This window comes from Urocitellus parryii, chromosome 14 (genome assembly GCF_045843805.1).
Source record: "Urocitellus parryii isolate mUroPar1 chromosome 14, mUroPar1.hap1, whole genome shotgun sequence".
Classification (NCBI taxonomy): domain Eukaryota; kingdom Metazoa; phylum Chordata; class Mammalia; order Rodentia; family Sciuridae; genus Urocitellus; species Urocitellus parryii.
Genome location: NC_135544.1, coordinates 4,497,890 through 4,525,415, shown reverse-complemented (window position 1 = coordinate 4,525,415; position 27,526 = coordinate 4,497,890). Strand labels below are relative to the sequence as shown.

The following is a 27,526-nucleotide window of genomic DNA, read 5'->3' as shown; positions in this document are numbered from 1 at the left end:
CCATGATAGTTATTAAGCTGGTCAAGAACTGGAGGATATTGTACAGATGACACTGGCTTATCAGGACATCAGCAAGGGACCCTTAAAGAATATTTCCATCGTACATTCTCAGTCTCAGCAACAATAACTTTTAGTCTTTGGAGAGAGGGCAACTCACAGGAAGTTTTCTTGAGATGAAAAAGTGAATTTTAATTTCTAGGACACAGTGGACCTTATCATTAAACAAAACATTTCCTACAAGCCGAGCCCATGATAATCAAATTCCAGTTAACAGGTCAAGAACATTGTCAAATCAAATTAATAGAGCACTGATTATTAACAGGAGGAGAAGGAGAATAGAAGTCAGTGGGTAAAAGAGTAGAATGCTGCATAGATTATACAAAAACAAACTGAAGGGGTTGGAAGTAGAAAGGAAAAACAAACCAAGAGGACAGACAGGCTGACAGAATGACAGAGAGAGCGAGGAAGTCAAGTACGAGGGAAAACAAGGTTAAAAGTTAGGGAGCCTTCTGAAGTCCCTGGCACAGCATGCCTGATACTAAGGGAGGAACAATAAATAAATAAAAGAAAACCAGAAGGAGGAGATGCTTGGGTGGAAGAAAAGGTGGATGCAAAGTTGGAAGGGTTATCCCATACAGCATAACTCCTACCCTAGGCTAGCAGTTGTGTGCAAGCCACAATTAGAAAGCCAAGCAGCTGGTGCGTTGCGATGCAACACTGCAACGGGAGACATAGAGTTGGTGTCATGGATTTTTGAGCCGCAAAAGTCAAACGAGGACATGGAATGTGAGTGCTTATATGTTAATTGCTTGTGTCTGTTGCCTCCTCTCCCTTCATAGCCACAGGACAGGTAATTAATTTTTATGAGTTTTTGACTGTGAGCTGAGGCTGCTATAACCTCCCTTCCTGACCTTGGCATCCCAATCAGTTTTTAGCACATATATGTAAGAAGCAGAGGTATCACCCCACTGTTCCTTCTCCATGGGGCCCAGGATACAGAACAGGGATCCTTCATCTGTGATGAATTGGTTAAGGAATATGAATGTCACTATTGCCACCGGGAAGGGTGGAGCCCTGAGTTTTCCTCTTTGGTTCACTCTTTAAAAAAAAAAAAAAAAAAATATATATATATATATATATATATATATATATTTTAAAATGGTAAGGCTGGGGTGAGGATGCAGCTTAGTGGTAGAATCTGCCAAGCATGGGTTCCATACCCAGCTCCACCAACAAAACAAAACAAAAGGCAAGACCTTAGTTGCACCTGATCACTAGTAACCTGACATTCTACCTTTAGAAAAAGCTGAGAAACTGCTTCTACAAACCTCAAAAATGGAGACATACATGAGGGCTGGACAGGGGAAAAATGATATTGTGCACTCTCAGGTGTTCCTTTTGATAAAATTTCATTGGGTTGTTGCTATGAAATAGATTGAGTTGGATCTGTGAACAATGGCACAGAATGACTGGCCCCTTCTTCCTGTGGTACATAGGAAGATGGTTTCCAGTTGAATGATTATTTCATGGGAATAAAAAGCTCAATAAAGGACAAAGGATAATATAAGAGTACTAAAATGAACTAATTAAAGGCAAAGCCTACAGAATACAGACCTGGGATTAAAACTCCATATGCACATCAGCATTTAACTAAATGCACTACAAACATTTCTATATGACTTTTTTTAAAAAAAATGATTTTGCCAGATCATGTAATCTCTACAATAGTAATATGCTGAGGGAAAAACACTTAGAAAACCATAGCAGAAGGACTAGGTTCCTTTATCCCCCTTTGCTTCATAGTTTATTCTTTAGGTGGCAGGGCCCAGAGGGCAAGAGCAAATCAGAACTCTGCTGAAAAACAAGAATCTGTCAGTCCAATTGGGGGATCAGTCTTCCTGTATGGAAATTCTCCTGGGTTGCAATGCTGGATGCATTGTATGAATCAGAGCAAGCACATTTTTCAGTCTGATGTGCCCAGCCCAAGGACAGAGCCCTAGTACTTCTCAGTTTGAATTGATCTTTAAGATCAAATTTTCTTGAAGGACGCCATGGCCTTGACTAGTATGCTCTGAGGGCTTTGGAAAGTGAGTCTTACAGGTATGTAGATGCCAGCACATAGTCTTCACTGACCCTTGAAAGATCTTACTGAAGTAACTGGATATCTCAACTATTTGACTTCGTTATTTTGAAATACAAATATTGAATTCTATAGTCAGAGCCAAAATTTATAAAGGAGGAGGGAGCTATCCTATGAGTGACAAGGGGTAGGGGGAGTGGCAGGATCTTTTTCCTCCCTGCAGAAACACTGTTGGGGAGGAATCCCCAACAGTGATACTACCGCTCGCTCCCTCTTGGGCTCCCTAGTCTTGGGAGACGCTTCTTGATGCCCAAAGGCTTATTCATATAAATATGGGCTTTCAGCAAAGTCATAGTTTTCTTCTGGATTTTTTTGGGGGGGGGCTGAGGGTGTGGGAAGTTCATTGAGTTGCTATCCCTGTAACTTCTAGAGCTTGCAACTGCCTCATTTGCCACAAGATAAGAAAGTACATTAGGGGTGGACAGTTGTTGACATCCAAAAAGGCTGTAGGGCACCCCTGCTGCATGATGTCACTGAAACCCGCTCCATAGGAATTAGATACTGTCCTGTTAAGCAGGACATTCTGCTGTTGAGCCCAGCCCCTGTTCCAGGGCTGCATGCAGCATTCCAGCGAGACAGCCTGACCTGGCACTGTGAAGACCAGGCAAAGGAGCACAGCTTCCTGTTCCTTGCAGGACTGGCTTTTTCGCCCCACTATTTAGTCTGAAGGCCTTCGGGAGTATGCCCAAGTCTCATCTGCTCATAAGAGAGATTTTTTATGTTCACAGTGTGAAATTTTCTATTTGATTACTTGTCTGGATCATCTTAGTGACTCAAATTTAATTCCATTAGCACTGGAATTTCCACCTAAAATAGCACAAGGCTTCTTTCTTTCTGTTTTCTATTTCCTTGCTCATTAGATAATGAAGTTGACTAGAGTCAAACTTGAATATCTCCAGAAAACTTGAGTGATTCAAGTCTGTGCACGTAATACTGTGTTGCACTGTAAGAGCTTTTTCCTTACTATATTAAATAGATGGTTTTATATTGTATCTTAAGTGCCCATCAGTTAAGAGGTACTGTGTTTTTTAAGCAGGTACCATTTAAAGCTTCCTTTGTTCTCATGCCCCTAGTTTGACTTCTCCTCTACCCTTGTGCACCACTCTAACTTACCCCAGTTTTTTTTTTTTTTTTTTTAAAAAGGATAGCCAAATCCAATCAATGGGTCGGTCACACAATGTGGGATGTACATGAATGTAGCAGCAGGGACAGGTGGTTTTAAACTATAACTGAAGGAAAGTAGCTTGAGACTTTAAACACTGCTGCATTCAGTAACATTTCAATAAACTAATCATAGATTGATAGCAGAGAAATCATTGTTATAGCTGTATGATCCCTTCTAAAGAAAAAGGAAATTAGTTAGGAACTGAAAAGTAAGAGTAGGAAGGGAAAAAAGATTTCAGCTCATAGGCTCTAAAATTCTGCAGGCTAAAAGGAATGATGATTGGTCCATACCCATAAATTCAATCCCAAGATGCTCTGCCAATGCAGAAAGTTGACAAAAAAAGAAAGAAAGGGAAAAAGTTTCAGAAAGAGCAATACACTGCACTCCAAAACACATTACACATGACTATTATAGCTCTTTGTGCGTGCACATTGAACAGGACAAATGGGTGGTTAACAAAGCAGTGCTCAGGTATGCCACTCAGTCCACACAGGAACTTCTGTATTTTAGATAATGTGCAAATACCAGCACATTCTCTTTATTAACCCTTAAAAGACTTTACTGAGGGAGAATTTTCATAGCTGAACTATCCTCTCTACATTCCTCATTGCTTGAAAATAGCAATGTTATTTTATTTTTAATCATCAGAAAAAGCACTTGGTATTATTTCATTCTCATTTTAATAATGTCCCAAGGAAGTAAATTATTATTTTTATTTTTATATTTACTGAAAGACACATAATGGCAGAGCCAGGAGTAGAAGCCAAAGGAGAGTAATTTGGTCTGAAATTTTTATCACATTGGATTTATGTTTTTCATTGCTTGTGTGTAGTTACATTTCAGTATTTATTATTTTTTATTTTTATTTCTAATCTGTTTCTCCTTCCACTTCCTTCAGTACTTACATAACATGTTTCATTCAAATAAAACAACAAATGCTTCTACCTAAAAAAATCTGAGATAGGCACGTGAGAAACTGGAGATTGCTTGCATTTTTTTCTCATAATTTCTGTGTGGCATTGGACAACTCTATGTGCCACTTTTTCAGATTGCAAAAAAATTTTTTAAAATGTATTTTTTATAGTATGTGTGGAGGGGAGACATAGTTTCTAGGATCCTTTGATTTTAATTTCATACTCTTTCAAGTAAAAATTAGAGCCAATTAGATCATGTCTCCACAGTGCTGGGCTCTGGTGGTCACAGGCACCAAGAGGATCTGCAGGGAAAGAGACTCAAAAGTGTGAGCCCACAAACAGCAATCCTGGCAAGCTCTGGACACTCTTGGATTTCAGAAAAGCAGAACCTGCATAGGCTCAAATAAGGAAATGGGAAAAAAGAGGCAAAGAAAGAAAAAAAAAGGAAAAAAAAACCCCAACAACTCCAGGAAGGGCACTTTTCATTCTTATAACAAAAATTGATAGTCCAGTTTCATTGGGTGGAAGTTTGAGGATTTCTCTTACTTATGTCTGCATGGCATAAAATAAGGTCTATATTTTCTTCCCTTGATCACAGATTTGAGAGATGCCAGAATGAGACCTGAGCAAAATGAGCCATCTCTTAAGTTTGAAAAAAGGTCTATGGAGGGGTGTTATTCAGTTTGGGCATGGAGAAAGCTCCTCCTGCAGAGATGGGAAGAGTGGAATGTATGAGTTGGAGTCATCCTGGTTTCAAGTCCTGCCTCTGCCACTTAATGATTGAATGACTTTGGAAATGTAAAATTCTCATTGACCTGATTCATGTGATACACTTTCCTCACTGGGCAACCCTGTGGAATAAAGGAGATAGGAAAACATGTTGCCCAGCAGAAGGAGTTGTTAACATTTTGGGAAACAGACACATCTAGAGCTATACCTTGGGGCACTTCAGGCACTCAGGCTGACTTTTCACAACTTTTGTGCCCTGGAAAATTCTGCAAGCCCTTGGGCTAGATCTAAAACATAGACTTTAAAACTTGCAGCACCTTAAGGAAATAAAACTTCCCCAATTAAAAATACATATGTACTATGTATTTGATAATGGGAGGCACTATATATTATTTTCTTCTGCCTTGGGTCCAATGTACTCAGACAATACATCTGAATTTTTCACTAATTAAAAGCTAGGGAGTATAGAATTAATTTGGTTACATGAGATATTCATAGTAGAATAAATTATTCAAATCCAAACAAATTTCTTTTGCCTCGGAACAATATTCAGTTTGCCAAATTGACATTTTTTCCCCATTTGCTTTCTTCATGTAAACTTTGGCACATTGATGTGAAAAAAATTCATTTCTCAAGGAAATCAATAATAAATTTTCAAGAATGTGACCCAATTTCCCTTTTATGTGCCCCTCCATCTCTTGCTTTTCACTTCTACCAGTCAGTAATATTTTAAGGGTTAAAACCAAGACATAACTAGAGTAATTCATTCCAAAGATTCATTTTTCCATGCCTACGTGAACACTGCTAATGATCTATATTAGTTGCATAGAAAGCTTGGTTAAGTTTTCAATAAAATTAGTAGCATGCCCATGCATACATATTGCTGCATTTACAGTTTTATAGGTAAGTCTGTGAGCCTAACTATAATTTCATTTCAAGGGAAGTCATTCATATCAGGCAGCTCCAATTTCAAATAATTCAATGGGAAAATGGTATTTAAAACTGGAATCTTCTGGCCATAAGCCTTAACAAGGAAACAAGCATAGAAAACATGCATTGGTCATTCTAGACCCGGAGCAAAAACTGCTCTAATTTATTTCTACTGTTGGTGGTTATATTTCTTTCATCATAATTCAAAAAAGCAGAATATGCAAATACTTTTCATTTTGTGAAGAGGTTATTTCTATCTGTTCTATTTAATCTAATGTTGGCTTACTCTCATTATGTATCACATGCTTCCTATTGAACTGCTGCCTAGCCACTACATTTTTCAAATTAAATTAATAATTCAAAAACACAAAGGTTACTGTAAACAATTTAGTTTCCTTTTCTACATGTGATTTCCTGCTGTGCCCTCGGTGATATAAAAAATTAATTTAAATCTAAGAGTCTTCAGAAACTATTAAGTATTGACTCACTAATCCTTTGCCTTAGGATTTTATAATTACTTTTAGAAAACTGATTAACCTGGAGGTTAATTTAAATTTTCAACTGCATTAGTGGAAAGAACAATAAAACAACTTTCTTTCCCCAAAATTATATATCCATTGCAATTATGGTTTCTGTTAAAATTTTGAGACATTCCAGTATTTGTTCTGTAACATCTTGGAACTGTTTATGCAAATAATGTCGAAGACTGTGTAGTTCTGATTTCTTGTACCTTTAAAACTTCTAAAGGAGTTCTCTTAATGCCAATTCCAAACTGGAGCAATTTAGTGACTGACTTTTAATTTTAGACTTACCTTTGTAAATGTAGATACTTTTATTTTCACATATGCCAATCCATATTGTCATTGAGCCCTTTGAAATGTAATAGCAGACTTTCTCCTTATTCCCAGGATCCACATGCACATGAAAACACACATACACACACACACACACACACAGTAAAATCTCACACTCAGTTGGAACTTATGACAATTTTGTCATAGATGGAGTGTCTTTCTTTGTTCTACTGTTATCAGGATACCATTTCATAAATACATTATTATAATAGGTTTTGAAAATATTTAGAAATCCGTGAAATAATTAATACAATAATAACGTATGATTCACAGCTACTTTTAAGGATATGGGATAAATTTAATCATTTTGAGAATGTGCCTAAATGTTCTAAAATTGCATTCTTTTAAAATATCCTGCAGTTTGAGCTATTCTCATAACTAGTTCTTATTATTTGTTAGCTTCTATAGGACATACTTGCTCTTTAATACCATTATCTTCTGAAGTTGTGAATGCTTTTTCCATTTTTCTTCATGAAGTCTACATATTGATTATGAATTACATGTACACACACACACATACACACACACACACACACCATGCCACATATTGGTGAACACAATCATATTACTTGGGATTGTGTCAAGATAGGTCAAATTTAAAACTGACTAAACTTGACAATATTTCCTTAGGAAGGGCTATAAATACGTTATATTTTGAGAAAAATCACTGTCATATAAAATATACATTTGTTCCTTTCTTTCATTTTAAATACATTTTTATAAATTAAAAAATGGCCCATGAGATATACTGGCCAGAATTACTTTATCAAATCCTAGTGATGTGTAAATTATATGTCCATAAACATTCAAAATATTGTAATTCCTTTGAATGCTATTTTCAACTACAAATGTGGTTGGGTAGGTTTTAAATATTTCTCTTTGAGGCTAGGGACTACCTTTTACTTCAAATCCATGTAATGCCCTCCAGACATTATGTTCACAAGCAAACAAAAAGTGACCTTGCTGGAAACATATTCTAGCCTTTTCTTAGCCTTCATTACTATTTGAACATGAAATTCTTAGAGCAGCAAAAATTTATTTTGCTGTCTTCTATGTAGGAGTTTGCAGAGAGAAAAAATGAGAATTTCAGGCATAGAGAATTACAGAATGAACTCTTTGCAAGACAATCTGGAAAGCAATGTCTGATTGGAAGCTCTTGCTTTTCCAGACATGAGGCATCAATAATGCAGTCATTACATGTTTTGTTCATAAATGTGCTTCCTATCAATCTTTGTTAAATCAGGTTAAATATAAATGCTAATTTCCTGGATGTCTTCCAAAAATGTCATTGGGAGCTTACTAAAGAATTTATTTAAGGAGTCACACTTTGGAGTTCACAAATAGAGAGTGGCTATTTTAAAATTGTGTCTTGTGAAAGTGAAAATGGCCCCAAAATGAATGAAAACATTTTGTTTGGTTATCTCTATCAGATCTAACTGCATTATTGTTCTGGGAAATATCTTCATGTTTAACAGTTTTCTTTATATAGTGATCCAACATTGTCTTCAATGTACAATGAAACACCAAAATTTTAAGAAATAACTTAAATATTCTGAATTGTCATTAATTTCTAAAATTTGATTTTATTGTATTTGTATAATCATATGGCTTTGCTACATCTATGCTATTTAAATACAAACACACAGATTTCTAAAAAAAATGGGTCAGATATTCAATGAATTTGTTTTTTTTTCCATTATATTTTTAGCTTCCATCCTATCTACCTTAAAAAAAAAATCATCCAGAGCTAAGGAGAGAAAATTCCTGCCCAACATACTTAAATATTTGTGAATACAACAAAGACTATGTTTGAAAAATGAGCAATGCCAGTTTGCCATTCATTTAATAATAGATAGCCTATGGCAACCTCTGATATGTAGCCTATGTAAATATGTTATTTATTTCACTAAATAAATGATAATTATGGATGTAATCTCCCCATAAGGGATTCTAAAATTCATTCTGATAACTTTTATAACTGTTAAAAAAATCCTTATTCACCGTGTGCATCAAAAACAAGGACAAATTTGATTATTTTAAGGTCCCCAAGTGACCAGCTTGTTTCTTATGTTATATGAATTTAAACTGCAATAATCTATGACATATTTTCAGGGTGAGCAATTTACAGGAAGTGGCAAAACAGGGGTTACCAATTCCAGCCCACTGCCTGCTTCTGTAAACAAAGTTTTAATGGAACACAGCCATGCATGTAAGTCCATGCATTATTTGTGGCTGGTTTCATGCTACGGTGGTAGAGTTCTGAAGCTGTGATAATGATGAGATTACCACAAACCCTAAAATATTTGGACAATACAGAAAAACTACCAACCCTCGACCTAAATGAATAACCAAAAAATGGATCTATGTCAAATACATTGTTTTGAAAGTTACAGAACTTAAAACTGTAATCCCAGTTCACAACAAAAGGACAAATACCTAAGTTAATTATACGTGCAATTATACACAATGTGAATTGGGTATTTTAGGAATAATTTTCCAAACATCATGAAGTCATAAAAAACGCATTGTGATTTTCCTGTTCTGCATTAAATATATATATATATATATTCTAGAGTTAAACTGTTATATTTCAAAGTAACACATTTAAAAAATAATAACTATTTCTCCCTCAGTTTACCTTTGAAACTAACATGAAGACATGCTAATATAAAGAAATGCTAACATAAAATGGTTCTTTAAACTAGTTCTGAATGACTTGTTCCCTAAGCAACATAAATAGAAGGCAGGATATTCCATTCGTGTTGAAATGTTTGCTTTTAATTTTCCTACTCAGTGCTTTTCTTTTTTAATGCCTACATGCAAACTGTTTGGTTAATGAAGAAAAACATCTGAACTCTTTTGATGATGTTTATTTGGTATAAATAACACACTCAGAACCAAAATTAACTTACCATCATTTTGAGTGCATATTGGTTACAGCTTAGCAACAGCCTTTTCAGGATGTTGACATGGTATACAGAAGATGGACTGTTCAGTGCAATGATTTTATTTTATCAATAAAAGTGAGACTTTTAAATGCCTTTATTATAATTTCACTGCTCGATATTGACTATCAATTTGTATCACATTATGCAATATCAATTTCAGAAACATCCGGAGCCTCACACACCTATTAGTATCTCAGAGCCAACTAGTCACGAACAGAGGAAGTAATACAATCGCTTTTGTTAATGTTCTCATGCGACAGGCAGAGGCAGTCAATATTAGACCTGGTAAAACGCATCTAGCTCTAGGTGAAATCTGAGGGGAGATGCAGCAACAAGAAAGCAGCACCGACTGAGCATGCTCCTATTCAGGCAGAGACAGAAAGGGAGTGGACGTACTGTAGAAGCTGGCCATTACGTAGTTTTGGCAGCGATCACCAGTAAACTCATTTGGGCACCTGAGAGAAGAAACAAAAAACAATGGTAGAAAAAAACAGAGAAAAAGAGAAGAGGTGAATATATGCTAGAAAGAAGCTCCTTCTGTGACATTTGACTGAACTTGGTGAGTTCACCCTCAGGAACTGAATCTTCGTCCTTATCATGGCTTTCAGACTCCGGCATTTCCCCTAAATGGTTAAAATTTTGAACAAAACGTAGTTCTCAAGTTCGTCTGATGAAAAGATCCCAGCATTTTAAGTGACTTCTTTCTTTCAAAGGGAGCCACTTAAAATTAAAATCTAATGTTTGATTCATCTCAGTTTTTTTTTTTATTTGATAGCTTTGGACAAAGATGTTGGGAGGAATTCTTTTTTTTCCATTGGCTTGCTGTCATCGATTGCCAATGTCACAGACCATCCCAACTGACCACTGTTTTACATTTATGACTTTGGGACTTATGTGGAGAGAGAGAGCTAAATATCATAGTGAGTGGGTTTATGCCTTGAGTGGACAAACCATAATGAGAACAAAAGGAGTCAGTTACAACTGAGCTGTAAAAGCACCAAGTGGTAGTGATTGTTGCTGTAGTTTTGGGGGAGAAAGCAAATTTCAGATTATTTTAACATACTTTCTTGGTTTTGGACTTTCATGGGCACATTCTCAGTACATCTTGCTCCAGTGAATCCAGGTTGGCACCTAGAGGGCAAAAATGTGATAAGCAATAGAACGCTAAAGACACTGAACTTTCAGACTGGCAATTTTCCTCCTACGGAATATGGAGACTCCTAAAAACAACCTGGTACTGAACAACATAAAGAAAAGAAACAGCACAACATTGAGAAGACCACGCCTCATGAAAACTGTGGGTCACCAATTTTGGTGGTTTGCTGCATTCTTCCAAAGATCAGTTAACTGAAATTTAACTCGAGTGAAATTTAACTAGTTTAAGCTGAACAGGGTGGCAAGGAGGGACACGTCTCTTTTTCCTTCTTAATGTGAGCACTGATTCTTTTCATGTTAAAGCACTGGCTTTGGTAACTGCTTCCTTCATGGATCTGCCCATGGTTTTTCTTATCAAGGGATCTTGAGCTTTTTATGCTGTGCACACCCAGTTTTCCCATTATTTTATAGCTGTTTTCTAAATTGTAACATAAATGGTTACACAATAGGTGTTGAACAATTTTATCGTCTAACTTGATTCCTGATAAGAAAAACTTGCCAGTAATCACGGTTTATAGAAAATATTACAAATTAATCTCATTTTTATTGTTACAAGACAGATAGCAGGAGATTTTTATTACTAAAAACTTCACTTAATTGTCCCAAATGAAAGATACACCTTAAAATTTAGAAGTTTTTTTTTTCTACAAAAGTATTTAATAGATATTCTTCTTGCATTTAAGGTAAAACTATTTTGAAATTATATAAAATTTATATTTTATTCCACTAATACATTTACCTATCAAATTTCTAGGATCTTGATATTAAACTGTTCTTAAGGCCATGCAATGGAGCTAGATTTAGATATGAGAATCCTTTTTATTTATTCTGTTTGTGACTATTATTTTAGTATCTAAAGGATTTTAAATTGTATGCACTTTACCCAATATCATACTCTGGTAAATAAGCTGATTGAAGGATTTTATGAAGCAAATATACAACTTACTGGTGGAAACAATCTTTATTTAAATGTTCAACACCCATAGTTATAATTTTTAATCATTCATCATAACCATCATTGCAAAGCACCTAATATAATTTAACTCTGAAAGCACATACCTAGTGATTTTTTTTAATACAATCTCTTCTTTTCCAGAGTAAATAAGAATGAACACTATCATCTTGGCCTCAAAGAGATGTGAATAAAACTATTTAGTTTTACTAATACAGGCGTAATTTACTTTCCTGTCAAGCCAAACTCAATACTAAGAAAGTTACTACATAATTTGGTACATGTAAATAACAAGTATCAGTGCCAGATTTTTTGCCCCATGAGAACTTGTGTGGTATAATTATGAAAACTAACAATAATATCAGTAAGAGTAAACAACAAACATTTTATATTGGTAGAACCCCTTTGAACTCTTTAGAACACTTATATATAAGTGAACTGATTATTCTCACTTAGAATAATTTTGCTGCAGAAAATAGAGAAGGAGCTACTTAGAGAACTATATGAATAAGAACTACCACCTGTGAGGTAGGGTTATTTCTCATAAAGATGTCATCTTCCAAGCTTTAATAAGAATGTCTACACAGATATATAAGAAAAATACATGGAAAATTTTCCATATAACTTATTTGACAAATAATTTCTAGAGAAAATAGGGTTGTTTTGTTTGTGAACCAAGATTATAAATCCATATAGATATACTCTATACCTCAGTAGGCAATTACATAATTAAGGATATAATCTATAATAACCATTTCATCTTACCTGATTTCATTCTTCATAAAAATTTAAATTCTCATAATGAGCACACAATAATCTACTTGTTTTCTATAAATAACGTGGTGTTAAATATATGAATACTCTGTGTATATGCATGTGTGAAGAGAGAGAGAGGTTATATTCAGGTGGGGTGAGAAATATCCTTATTTAGCTGGGTATAGTGGCACATGACTGTAATTCCAGTTACAAAGGAGTCTGAGGCAGGAAGATCCCACGTTCAAGGTCACCCTTGGCAATTTAGTGAGACACTGTCACCAAAAAAAAAGAAAAAAATAAATAAATCAGGGGTCTGGGTATAGCCCAATGTTAGAGTGTTTGCCTAGCATGTATAAGGTCCTAAGCTCAATCCCCAGAAAGAAAAGAAAAAAGAAAAGAGAAAGAGAAAGGAACAAAGAAGGAAAGGAAAAGAAAGATCCTTATTTAAGGATCATGAAATGAACAAATAGCCAAGGAATCCTAAGTTCTTTAACAGAAGGAATACATTTACTAGGAAATAGTCACTTAGGCATCTTATATGATTAGAGAACATACGGCACTACATAAATGGGTCAAAAATCTTACCCATCAATTCTCTGATTGTTATGAAAGTATAACATGTTTGCTAGGAAATAAGCATCGTGGGCGGGCAGTTGACCCCAGTATAAGATCCTACAGATTACTTGATATAATAACACTAGAGCAACTTAAGGTATCAAAATTATTTTTTGAATTATCAGCTATATGTGAAACAGAACAATCCTTTTGTCCATGTTTATCTTCACTTAAAGGATGAATTTTTAAAATTATTTCCTAGTGTTAGAAAGCCCTACGATTATTCAAAGTTTGGTCCATGAATAAATAGCATTAGCATCTCCTCTATTAGAAATGTAGAAACTCAGGTCCCAGTCCAGAATTACCAGGGAGGATCCTTCATTTTATCAACATTCCCAAGAGATCTGTAGCTATATTAAAATTTAAGTTGTAAGGGACCCCAAATTGGGAAGATGGAAGCTAAGGCCCTCTATCCTGGCACCACAGTACCTTGCTGTTGGATATTTGGCTTTATTGGGTCTTATTTTCTCAGTGTTAAAATGAAGGGATTTAACTAAATGGTAATCAAAAATCTCTTTTACCATGGAGGTTCTGGGAATTGATGCTCATCTTAATAGAATCTCTGTTAGAAATCTCTGACATCATTTCCTCTCAGTGCATTACCAGTTAGGGACAAGAGAACTCAAGAACTTCTAAAAACCATTTTTGTGAGCTGGGGATGTAGCTCAGTGGTAGAGTGCTTGCCTAGCATCTACAAGCCCCACCTCCCCACAAAAAAATAGTTGTATTTTTATAAAATGGACTTTGAAGACAATATCAGAGGTAAAAGTAGTTGCAAATACCCTGGCAATTCAGGTGGCCAGCAAGAGAAGTCATCATGTAACTTTCACTGACATCCAGAGTTATAGCCAAATCAGCTGGAAGGAAGTGGAAACTGGGATAGTCTGTGCCTAAGCCAACTGCACTGACTGCACAGAAAGCATATGCAAATGAAAACTCATCTGATCTACAGCTTGGATGAAATTCTACAGAATTACTTCTAAAAGGACAGGGAGACTGCCTGGCTTCTGCTGTATTTCTATTAGTGTTCTATGTTAAGCATCCAATCTAGCACTTTCCTGGAAGTTATGAACATGGTAAATTTAATCTGAGTTTGAAAATATACTTTGGCATAAGTCTCAGCAAATCTCAAGGATTTTATTTTGTAGAATCTGAAGATCTGAGTAAGAATTAAATACCTGCTTTAACTTCAGAAATATCTATCATTTGTTTCATTCATCAGATTAGAAGATGGAAATCTTTTTTGAATTTTAAAATTTGCTTTAAATAATCTTTGTTCTACATTTGTTTTTAATGGAATGAAGATTTAGTTTTGTTTAAACTCATAGGAACCTCTTCCAAGTAACCATCCCCACTTTTACCTCTCCTCTCCCCACTTCCACATTCTGAGTGAAGTTTCCTTGTATGGGGCTTGCACTGCACCCTGACCTGGACTCCTTACACTGCACTTACCTGTGTTGTGCTTATCTGTTTGGGAAATCAGTGATCACATTTTGACCATTTCATACCTCTAAGGCCTATCTCAATGCCTGGCTCACCAAGAGCTCTCACAAGATGTTTGTTCAACTGAACCTAAGATCAGAATACAATTTCCAATAGAGACCTATACAAAAAGAAACTTATAAGTAAACAGATTTGCCAAGTACAGGTCTATCTCGAACATCTCTCTTATTTTTATAATTTATGATAGACGGTCCTCTGTGGACTCCCCCCAAAATTTTTAAATAGCAAGTGTTCGAATCCCTACAGATTTTCTCCCCAAAGTAAAACCTTTTAACTTTGTGTTTGTAAATTTGGAAAGAGTACACGGTTCTTTTAAGAGCAAGTTTATCATCTAAATTTAAATCTTGCTACTGAAACACAAGTTTACCTTAGATTTGATAAAGTAGTACAGTTTACTAACTTAAAGACTTCTGCTCAACACCAGTAAAATAAAAACTGGTGTTTTCTAAAAAAAAAAAAAATACATTTGCCTCAAAATGGCATATATTTTAACATGTTTTCTCAGTCTTATGCAGTGCCAGATAAAATCATTTGACTTTTTAAAGTTCATATTAAGGTACCCTAAACCTGAGGACTAACCAAATTTAGTTAACACTACATTATACATACACTCTATGTATAATGTAGTGTTAAATATCCAGCTTTTAGATTCACAGCTTTACATTGGTTGTAAGGTACAGGGGTTTTCTTTAAGCCACTAAATGGTTCCTAATAATTAAGTCCTCTACAACCCTTCAAACCGTGACTATTTTAGGGGTACTACCAATTATATCTACTGGCTTAAGTAAATTGAAGAACATAATAACAATCCATTACAAAAACAATTTTGATAATAAAACACACGATGAATAACCTGACAGGCTTACTATGCAATTGATTATCTATAGATGCATTTTGAGAATCAGCTCAGTGTCTGGTATACTTTTATATTCTAATTGATAAAATTATTTTATTTATTTATTTATTTATTGGTGGAGACTCTAGATGTATTCAAGATATCACCGACTTCAAGAAACTTATGGTTACAGAGACTGGCTAATTTTATAGACCATTTATCACTTATGTTCAGTTTATAAACCATTCTTAGACATCCTTTCTTTATTTTCTGGCACCCCTTCCATCAGGCCCTGCCTGGAGGAGGCAGGCAAAGGGAGACAGAGGCCACACCCTGTGTTCCCTCACCCTGTAATCATTGCTCTACCATGAAATATTTGGATGATTTAAAAAATACCCTGTCCAAAAAGAAGAGGCTTTTCCCCAGTACTAGCTATGGCATTTCCTTTCACAATGTACAGAATTTGAAATTATTTATTTGGTGTCTATGTTTATAAACATCGAATGATAGAAATGTCAACAAATATGTAGTGAGGAGTCCTGGCTGGTTTGTGTGAGGTGTCATGGCCTTTTGCTGTCACTCTGTAAACTTCAGCTGGCAGTGTATACACCAGCTCAGAGTGCTGGTCTGTTTTTCTATAGTATCGTATTGCAAACCCTGACTTTTCTCACTCCTTAGCCAGCTCGGCATTCTGGCCAGAACTCGCCCACTCACTGGCTGAGTATCTGCATTGTAGATTATTCTTTTCCCAAATGCATTGTTACTATTAGTCTGCATTTTTCCAAGATGAATCTTATTCTGTTATCAAACGTTAAGTGAAATTTCTTGAGGTTTGTATATGCTTTTCTAATTTGTGTTTTACACAAATGTTCTTTACAGTACCATCTGCAAAAGACATCCATGTCCTCAAGAGAATGCCCTCTTCAACATCATTAAAGAAAATATTAAATATAAATGTTGCAATAATGTTTCCTTCAGATCTAACCTCTACCTCCCCCTTCACTGTTCAGCTGGTGTATCTCTTTCTTTTTCCTTTTTATTATGATCCTGGGACAAGTTTTCAATCCATGAGATAACAGGATACACATAGCGCCCCCCCCCATTCATGTGTAAATATTGAGGGGGGAAAAAAAAACCAACTAAGTTGTCCTCACTCTCATCAAATGTTGTATTTCAGTGTCTAGGACATACAATCCCAATAATGAGGGTGGCAGTGGTTATGAATGACCTCCTTCTTGTTTGAACCTTGGTGCCCTTCCTAAAACTCTGTTTGCACAGCTTGTTCTGAAATTCTCAGCTGCAGGCTGAAACCCTTGCCAATGTTTATTCGACATGATGTATCCTTACATTAGGGGTCAAACAATTTCATCGGATATGGGATCAATCCTCATCCTGTGCATCCCCACGTCACTGTGACACAGTGACATATTGGCTGCTAATGCATGGTCTGGCCTTCCTCTCTGGAGGATTCCTTTCCTTGTCTCATCAAACAGTTCAGAGATTCAGAGGAGATCTTTCATCCTATCTACCAGACTCATTTTATGATAAAACATCTAAATATTTCCTTTGCACTTCAATAATTTACTACAAATATTTCAAAATGGTGCATTTTATTTCAAAGAGACAGTGCATGTTCCAAGGTGAGGACTGTGTATTTTTTCTCCTCCCACAGAGCCTCAGCTTCTGACTAGTTTAGGTTCCCATTATCTATTCCCTGAGTTCCCTAATTTCCTTCACAGCACTCAGCACATCAATAATTTATAATTAAATCAATTACTTGAAACATGATTGTTATGTGCAATAGCCTATCGTCTCCATGAGGCAGAGATCAGCATGGTTTTGTTCATTCCTTTTTCCTCAGCACAAGAACAGAGCTGACTCATGGGAGCTCAATAAATCCAAATGGCTGCCTTGCTGATTTTATGAGAAAAAAAGGAAGAGAGCTATTTAGAACATTTAGTCAATGTACCTGATTTTAGACAAAACTGCATCTGAATTGGTTCCCACAAGAACAAAATGACTTTGTTCAATCTACCTGGAGAATCAAAGTAAAAATGAGTTCACAAATACCTAGTTAGCACATAGCAGGATTATATATAGATGAGGGGCCGAAAGAAATCCGAAGACATGGTTGGCTGAAGAACTCAGTGTCCATATCCATGAGAGTCCTACCTGTTTCTCTCAAGCACTCAAGAACAGAGAAGTGCTACAGGCAAGTGTAACATCCACTCAAAGAAAGAGCTCTTCCAGGGTGAGAATTGGAATTTGCAGTACGTTCTGATAGACTGAACTAAATTCCAACCTAGTATGCGTCCCTTTTGTCTATTCTAGATCTCTCTTTTTACATCCATGATGAAGAGTCCAGGGGACACAATTATGAGTTTGATTAATTATATTAATACAGCTACTAATAAATATTATAGGTGTTATCATCATCATCATTATTATTATGATAGTATTTATAAAACTTAAACGTTAGCTACCATCTTTGACCTTCTCACCATATCTTATTTAGACCCAAATTTCTCCAGCCTGCCTGGTTAACCATCTGCTATGTTCATGGTGCCACTCTTGTGCTCTAGAAGTTGCCATGCTTCCCTCTGAACTATCCCAAGGCCCAAAGTCCTCTGCCTGCCCTTCAGGGCTTGGAAATTGGCTCCTCATCTTAGATTTCCTTTTCTTTTGTTCTTTCTTTCTTTTTTTTTTTTTAAACTTGCTACAATGGAGCAGGTGGTCTAGATAGGCTTGTCACAGCATTTTGCTGAAAAGATTATTACAACCTCAATACCTGCCTGGTATTTAGAAAAATCCCATAAACAATGTTTATAAAATTTTCTCTAACTTATTTCAGTCTTCTCTTTTCCTTCTTTAAGTTATTATTCCCTTAATTATCAGCATTTTACCATCCATAATATGTTCACTGTCATTCCTTAATTTCTTTTAGCTATTTCATTTTCTTAAACAGACTAAGTTCCTAGGGACCACAGATAATGCCTTATATTTCTCTGTGTCTTCAAAAATGTGTGATGTATAGCTGACATATCAATAAGTGTTAATTAATATTTCAGTTACTGAGTTTAATTCATAGCACATTATTGTGACTTAATGTCCTATAGTTATATGTTTTTTATAACTCTGTCTCTTTTACTAATGTTTAAAACAACATGGGCCTACATGGTTTCATAAATATTAATCAACAGAATCACAGAAGTCCATATTTGTAAGTACTTCCCATCTTTCCAAATAGAATTTGCTTGGTATCCTGTTTTTGTTTTTCCATAGAAGGAAGCTAATGATCAGAGATTTTAAATGATCTCGTCAACTGAAAAGTTACACAGCAAGCTTATGGACTCACAAAAAATGAAACAAAACAAAAACAAAACCCAACTACCAACGTAAAATAAAATGAAAAAATTATTTTCCAGTGCCAACAGAGACAATGTAATACTACCATTTACTTTTTATTATAAGAGAAAAAAAAACACTTCTATCCCTAGTGTTAAAAGTACTCTAACAGAAATGAACTCATTTAATTTCACTGATTCCCTAGGAAAAAAATTGGAGAACCTATTAACTCTATCTATAAATAAAATATTGTCCAGAGAATTGATGTAAAAGGACTCAAGACATTTCACCAAAATTGGCGGTTAAAACTCTAATCCCTTCATGACGAAGCCCCATCTGTCCACTTGGACAATGTATCAGGTTTATACATACGGCCTGATAGAAAAATAATTTTCAGATTTAAAAAAATCACATTAACATCTTCCAAAATAGTTTCTATTGAAACTGTTCAAAAGGACAGATAAAAGAAGGAAAACAGAGGAAAATCTGGACCATTTCATGTTCAATGATCTTGTTTCTTTGAACTCCATGACTACATACAGCATCAGAGGGTAAAAATTGGAATGAATCTTTCCTTCTCCTTGTATAATCTGGAATACTAACTATTTTTTTCCACATTGGGATAAAATTTAAATTTCTGTGCAGTGAAAAGAAATATAAAAGATGAGAACCACACTGGAATCCCCACACGGTGCCCAGGGGAATGTCCAAGGAACCAGCAAAGCTCCCCTCAGAGAGGTGTTTAACTATTATATGGTTAATCCATTTGGAACACCTTGTTCTAAACGGAGGGACAAAAGACATTTGCTATAAAATCTTCTTCAACTCCCAAGAAGACAACAGGGGATTAGGTGACCAGAGAGACTACTTGGAAACTTCCATGCTTGTGGTGTTTCTGAGTCATCTCTTAAGTCAGAAATAAAGCTGACTTTGAATGATGTAGCTCATGCTTCAGCAATGTTTTGCTCTACACAGCTGGGCCATATGGAAACTATGAACTGGCTTCATAGACAGAACCATGATGAGCCAATGCAACATTTTTATGTTTTCTGTTTCTGTTCAAGTGGTCTCGTGAACAATATATTATCTCAAGACATGGTATGTTATATGACTTTATTTAGATTCTGAGTAGTGATTACTTTTTTATGTTATAGATGCTTTTAACATAGGGACTTCTTAAAAATAAAAACACTTTCATTTAACAACAACAACAAAAGCCTGGACTGTTTTGTATAGAAATATACTCTAATTCTTCTTCAAGGTACTGGTGTACTTCAACACACTAGTAAAGTCACGGTCCTTGGAGGAGTCTGTGTGTGGGGCGGGGGAGGGGGAATCTATCAAAATTATAGATGCCAAAGATTTTCTTTCCAAATAAATACTGTAGTAATTTATAACACCTTCCTTTTTAAGTACAAAGCAACATTTTAAGAAAGAGAAAAAGAGAGGAAAGGAAGCAAGAAATTTTCTGAGAACTTGAAAGCAGGCATGATCCACTGGATAATTAGTTTGGGGATGCAAAGCATTCATTCATGCTTTGCTGCTTTAATAATTATTAGACAACAAACAAACGGTTCACTCTAAGATTAAAAAAATACAGCAAGTACTTTTTTTTCTGGATTGGGCTTTAACATTTAATGAGAAACTGTGTGGGTGAAGAAAAATTACAGTGTTGGCACAATACCAAGATGGAATAAATGAACAGCACTTATGTGATTGCATGTTTTGTATAGGATGTGGGAGGGCTATAGAATAGCTGAAATTAATATGTGGAAAATAACTGCAGTGGTTCCTTGGAGGTATTCAGAAACTATCATATGTACTTACTCAGCTTGTAAATCTTTACAAAGGCTACGATGAAAAATGATCATATTTCATTATTATAATTAAAAATACAGTGGTCTCAGATGTGTTTCTCAAGGAGTAAAATATTGGACATAGATAATATGAGTACAGTTGTTTAAAAGGGGGAAGATTTAAGGAATTATGTTTTAAATATTTTTTTAAAGAGATATATTAAAATAATTATACTGTATTACCAAAATTAGGAAAGAAAATAAGGTTTGACCACGTAATAAATTAACTTCATACTTTACATATTATAATTTCCAGTTTCTGGTATTTTCTATTTTGATTTGAGAAAATCTTACAGGAAACTATAAAATTCATTCAGGCCAATTCGCTATGATACATATGGTCTGGTCATATTTGCACTGTATTCATGGTGAGTCAGTACAAAAAAGTATGGAAACTGGAAAATTTCTATGCTGACATAGGCATAGAGAATTGAATAATGCTAATGTTCAAAAAGTGTCAAAAATTAATTTTTAAACAATAATCATACATAAATTTGTGAGATAACTTAGATGGAAAGGGAATCTTTTTCTCCTACATACTCTTCCATTTTTATCATGTTTTACAGATTTAATAAGACTTTACCTACAATTTTACTTTGGCTTATGACTATTATCTGTCTCTATGAGAGAGACATCTAGTAATTGAGATTAGAATCTGACACTTCTAGCACTCTTGTATTCATCCTAACATGTTCTATTTGCTTTTGTAAATTGTCTGTCTTCATTGATAAAATCAGCTGTACAATCACCAGTATGGGTCCTTTCTTGGTACTGCTTCTACTCTTAAAAAAAAAAAACAACAAAAAAAAAACTCTGGGGGCAAAAAAATAACAGTTCTGGAAGATTCTTGTTCACAGCCACCAGTTCCCCTGGGACACATTAGAGAGATGCCTATTTTGACAGCTCAGGGGACAGTAAATCATTTCTTACAAAACAGCATTTTTGTTTGGTATTAAATTTTGAAACAAATGACTTTTCTGATGCACTTTATTACTAACAAATATAATTAAGCTTTCTTCAAATGAAGACAATATTTGCATTGTTATAGTATAACAGGCCTTATTACTTATTTCCTATGCTTTTTTCCTTTATGCCAGCTGTTCTTTTTATTAGCTCAACTGCCTTCCTAAAAGATTTGCTCTTCCTTGTCAACCTTTAAGTCACCTGCTAAAATTCTAGAACAAGAGACTGCTTTTATTTTTCCTTCTTTAGGACAAACATCATTACTCTTCGAACAATGTACACACTGCATGTTTGAATTATGAACTGGCCTATAAAATGTGTTAGATGTTCTACACTACATTTTTAAAGGAACTGCTTTTAAAACACTTTGCTTTGGGGACATAGCTATTGGTAAACAGCAAAATAAATATATTTTTCATCATATCAGTAAGATAAGAAGCACATTTTACCAATATCAACTTATGAGTCCACATACTACATATGAAATACATCTGAAGAGTAGACCTGAAATGCATGACCCAATAAACATAGGTATTTTAATAGGCCTTATTAATTTTTACTGTAAGGTTTAATCATTTAATACCTTTGTTTTATGCTTCCTGATAAGAGAGAATAAATTTGATCCTTCTTAATGGTGCAACAATTATTCCATGTCATTGGAAAAAAGGGACAATCTAGACATATCCATAGATGATAGTAGTGCGTGAAAGAACACTGCCTGCTACACATAGTGGTGCCACACACACTGAGCACATTTCTGAACACATGCAATGATTTTTTTCCTCACTATTAATACAGACCTAATGTTTCTTTTTATGGTTGTGGAATAAGATATTCCCAAGTTTGACAGATATGTTAATAAAGAACCTTCTGTACTTCTGCTTCCTTTAGTTGTCCTACTCATTTTGCAGGTGATCACTGGAGTAAGAGAGGAATATTATCTTACAGCCCCATTCATACATTGGATGGAGAAGTAGGTATCAAAGTTATAGCCCCCAGTGATATTTGCACATCTCATTGTAACAATGAGGAAAACCATACAACCACGGGAAAAGCAACATGACAGATATGAAGGCCAAAAAAAACCCCAAAACCAAACACAAAAAATAAAATTCTGCACACATTGAAAAAAAGCAAAAACAATTCTGGATATAACAGAAGAAATAACAAATGGTGTGAATGTTTCAAAACACTCTACAAATAAAACAGCATTATTCAACAGGATGCAACGAAATTAGAAAAAGAAGCAACAATCCACATCATGAGACATGGAATCATCCAGAATAAGAAGCTATGGATATGAGCCACAAAGAGTGTTTCTTTTCTTACTTGCACAAGTATCTTGAAGGATTCGAAAGGTCTTTCACCATGAAGCACTCGCCTCCATTCACACAAAACGTTTTCTCCTTCTCTGCACACTTTACAAGATGGCTGGTCCCGGTGGTAGATGTAGACGTGGCTGGATAGGAGATAAAGAAGAGAAAAGGTTCACATCTGTTTCTGGCCCCTTCTAAGCAGCCTTTCACCTTAAATTCTCTTCAAAGGAATATTACATATAAGATACAGTGGACTTCACTGGTTTCAGATTTGACAAAAAAACAGAGAAAGTAGTAAAGTGCTTTCTGGGTATAATTATACAAAGCAAAACTACAAACGTGTAATTACAAAGTTAATTGGATTCTAATTAAGTAGGAAAAGAGGATCAACAATTTTTACATACAGTATTATACCTTCTAAGGTAGTTAGAAAAGAGAAACTCTTGTGTTGCCAAGTAAAATTCATTTTCCAGGAAGACTCAGAGGTAAGGTATCAAGTTATGACTACGAAGCTCAATCTTCTTAATGGCAATGAATTGGCAAAAGTGTTTATTTTGGAAACTATACTTAATATATATATTGACTTGATGGGTGTTTTTGACAATGTATAGCAAAAAAAATAAGGAGGTTTGTGTGTTCCAAATAAAAAAAATATTAACTTAATGTTATATATTAACATATAACTCTGAAGGCATTCTCTTCATGATTTCTATTCTGCTCTGAAAGTCTGTTTGATGTTTGATTGCCAATGCATTTTTGCAGAAATAGAAAGACAGTATAAATACGTTTACAAATGAAAAATAAAGCACTACAAAAAGTATCTTGAATTAGGAATACAGAAATAAGCCTTTAATTTTTGTCTTTAACATCTTCATGTGATAACTGCACATTTTCTTCTTAAACTTCACAGTCACGTGGAAATGAAGTTGAAAAGGCTGCCTGCATCATTGAGGGGGCAGATTAAATGAAGCTGGAAGGGCATTTTAGTATCAGGACTTCTCACCACTTATATTGCTGGGAACTGGACACTGCTCAGCCTCAACTGGAAAAAGTCTAATTTCCATAGTGCTAAAGACTGATATTGTCAGATCAGAAGCAAAACCATCAACAAGCCACCAAAGACTCTATTTTTTCAAGAAAAAAAAAAGTTCACATTGAGACATTTTATTTTATCTCCTGGCTCATTCCTACACATTTTTAATTTCTCACCTTCCTCACCAATTTCCGATTATATTTGCATGAGTTTCACATTCTCTTGTTTAGGTTTACTTGACCTGTCATATACTGACTTTCCATTAACTTCTGCTTTTCTTTTTCATTTCCATCAGAAGTCCATATTTTATTGTGACATTTAACCTAATTTCTTGTGCCTTCTTGGTTTTTATTCTACTGTTCAGGATACTCAACATCTGATTAAATATTTAGTTTCTTAGTTACTCATAGGCTATCCTGTCTCTTTGCTTCCTGTGCTAGGAGCAATAGCAAAGGACAGTCAAAATAACTTGTACTGTGCTTCAAAGCCCTTCTACAAGCTTTGTATCCCGAGCCTGCACAGTTTCCCCATGTAGAACACAGGGGCAATGGCAATCTCAGAAAATTTTTGTACAGATTATAAGTAATCTAGGTAAAGGAATTGGCACAAAACTAGTATTCAGTGAATAATAGCAAGTATAAATGGGTAAGCAGAGATGAATTTTTATTTTGGCACTCACTCAATAATCAAAAAAAAAAAAGCTTGACAATGGATATCTGGTGTTTTAAAGATGCATGATATTCTGCTATTCTTGAAACTACTACAAAAATAAAGAATTGAGACAATTTTATTTATTTATGCATTTATATGTGCATATGTATGCATCGATTTATTTTATTATTTATTTACTGTTTGTGTAGAGCTAGGATTTGAACCCACAACCTTATGCATGCTGGGCAACCACTCTATCACTGAGCTACACACATTCCAAGTCCAGGTCAATTTTTTAGTTACTCCAACAAAAAGAATGTTTCTTATCCTTTTCAATATGAGTTTGTAAATGTCCTTGTTATGTCTACCAGCCAAACAAGGTATGAAGGACTGTGAGGAGAGAGGTGATTTTATCATCTGTTATCAGCTCTACTTTAACATCTGTATCAGAATGAGGGGAATGTAATCTGCATCTTTTAATCTGTGAAATTATAGGACAGACAGCATTACATGTATCACACAGCACTTAATTTTAACATCATATATCTTCATGTGAAAAACTGTTTATGTAGGTGCTATATATCAATATTTTCATCCATGGCAACTGCTTTTAAAAGATATTAGGGAGCAGGTTGCCTTAACTGGGTCAGGTTTTGTATTTAAGACTTTCAACTGCTGACAGCATTCCTTGCAAAGACAAATTGGGCTGGGTCTCTTTTCTGCCCTAGGGAAGGGCACTGAAGGGACCACCTGCAGTGTGCTGTCACCATGTTCTCCTGCAGAGGGATGCTGAACCTCAAGGAAACCCTAGTGGCATTTGAATCTCTGACAGGTTGCTAAGGAATTTCCTTTACCCAACTGAGCAACAGACACTAAACAGGCTCTTTCCCAAAAAAGACCCCAAGATTTTTACTAAAAACAAAGGGAAACGTCCCACCCCAGAATGCAGACACTACATGTTAAATTTTAAACTAACAATAAAAATTAGCCAGGAAATACACAAGAGACAGATATAACATCCTTATTCCTTACACTTGCTGATCTTGCGGTATTATCAAAATAAGACTAAAACATATATGTTAAAATTAGAAATAACTATTTTTTTGTTCTTTAAAAAATGATTCTCCCTGAAATGATTATGTTTTTATGAAACGATCCTGAAGCATCTAGCTCTGACATATTGTGTTGAAAAAAATTTAAGATCGTCACTTTAAAGTACTAATGGGAACATTTGATAGTAAAAGTGATTCTTTGAGGGAAATGAAGTAGCAACTATCTCGCACACCATGGACGATGGTGCTTAGCACTTTTATCCCTTAGCAGCTTTGAGATTTAAAAAAGAACAAAGTCACGAATTGCAAAGCAGCAATTGACTCCCAGGTGATGCAAAGTGTGAATGGAGTGGATACAGCTGCTGTGAGCCAACAGCCAAACACAAGAAAAAGCTGTGATTGTCAGAAGAACCCAGGATAGAGATGGTGCTGTACACACACATTTCAGATTTTTGCCAGGTTTCTTTCTCCTCTCCTTAGTTGAACACAGTGTGCTGTTGTGCTGTTAGTCCTAACAAGTCTATACATTTTCCAGTGGTGTCCTTTCTCTTTGGCTTATATACACCATATTACTAAGTCAGTTCCCATTTGACAATTCTGCCCCCACACAATGAAATAAACAAAGCAAACTATGCAAAAACCATTTTTTTTTCCCTGGGGGAGCTATGAGGAGATTTTAGAGATAAAGCTAAAAATTTTGCAGATAGAATGCATTTCAGTGTATAAAAGATGACCCCCAGTAGTTGTTTGGAGAAGGCAGTGAAATAGATGTTGCTTATTCATTGCTTAATAAACCCAGTATCCCTCTGCTTTTATGAGTAGTTTGACACAATTTAGGTGTTATCTTCTAATCAGTGCTAAATGAATGGCAATTAAGAATACTGCTAAACATGACTCCATCACTTTTATGTTTGCCATCTGTATTAAGTCTTTATCTCAAACACACTTTCCTTGGTAGGTTAGAGACTACAATACTGTAAGGAAGAAATAATATATATAAAGTGATAATTTATCAGCAAAGAATGTCTTGACTCCAGTCCTGGTTTGTCTCCCTAGCACAGATCAGGACAAGTGATCTTCCCCAAGGAGAAAGGACAGTTCTCTTAGCTGAGGATTTGGGGATTAAGAATGTAGGAACCATAGGATTCCCTCCTTTTTTCCCCTCCCTCTTCCTTCTTTCTAGACTCACTTTCTCTTCTCCTTCCTCCCTCTCTTCTTCCCCTCTTCCCTCCTTCCTCCCCCTCTCCTCCCTTCCACCCTTCTTTATAGACTGCCCATTATGGGCAAGAAATAATGGTGACAAGTAAAGTTACTAGAGTTAAAAATTCTGAAACAATGACCCTAAAAGAGAACCTTTGTATGTAGGATGTAATGAAATGAACACTGAGGCTCCTTATCTTAAGAATGCATTAAAAAATGACAAAATCATAGAATTTGGAGGGAAATGGATGGCATTAGAGCAGATTATGCTAAGTGAAGCTAGTCAATCTTTAAAAAACAAATACCAAATGACTCCTTTGATATAAGGGGAGTAAACAAGGACAGGGTAGGGACGAAGAGCTTGAGAAGAAGATGTACATTAAACAGGGATGAGAGGTGGGTGGGAAAGGGAGTGAGAAGGGAAATCGCATGGAAATGGAAGGCGATCCTCAGGGTTATACAAAATGTCATACAAGAGGAAAGGAGGGGTAAGACAAGATAATACAAATGGAAGAAATGATTTACAGTAGAAGGGGTAGAGAGAGAAAAGGGGAGGGGAGGGGAGGGGAGGGGAGGGGAGGGGGGATAGTAGAGAATAGGACAGACAGCAGAAT

General features: G+C 35.4%; 1 protein-coding gene across 9 annotated transcripts in view; it reads right to left on the bottom strand.

Moving 5' to 3' along the window:
- Positions 1-27,526, bottom strand: part of Nrg1 (neuregulin 1) — a 987,318-nt gene that overhangs the window by 9,923 nt on the left and 949,869 nt on the right. For 4 of the 9 annotated variants that reach the window (XM_026409439.2, XM_026409435.2, XM_026409443.2 and 1 more), the window contains 2 exons: positions 22,990-23,119; positions 10,077-10,135 (listed from right to left, as the gene is read on the bottom strand). In XM_026409439.2, the coding sequence (XP_026265224.2) occupies positions 10,077-10,135; positions 22,990-23,119 (189 nt within the window). Of the gene's footprint in view, positions 1-3,595; positions 3,620-10,041; positions 10,136-10,743; positions 10,812-22,989; positions 23,120-27,526 lie in introns of those variants that run through there. The other 5 variants (XM_026409433.2, XM_026409441.2, XM_026409434.2 and 2 more) reach the window with 3 other exon arrangements.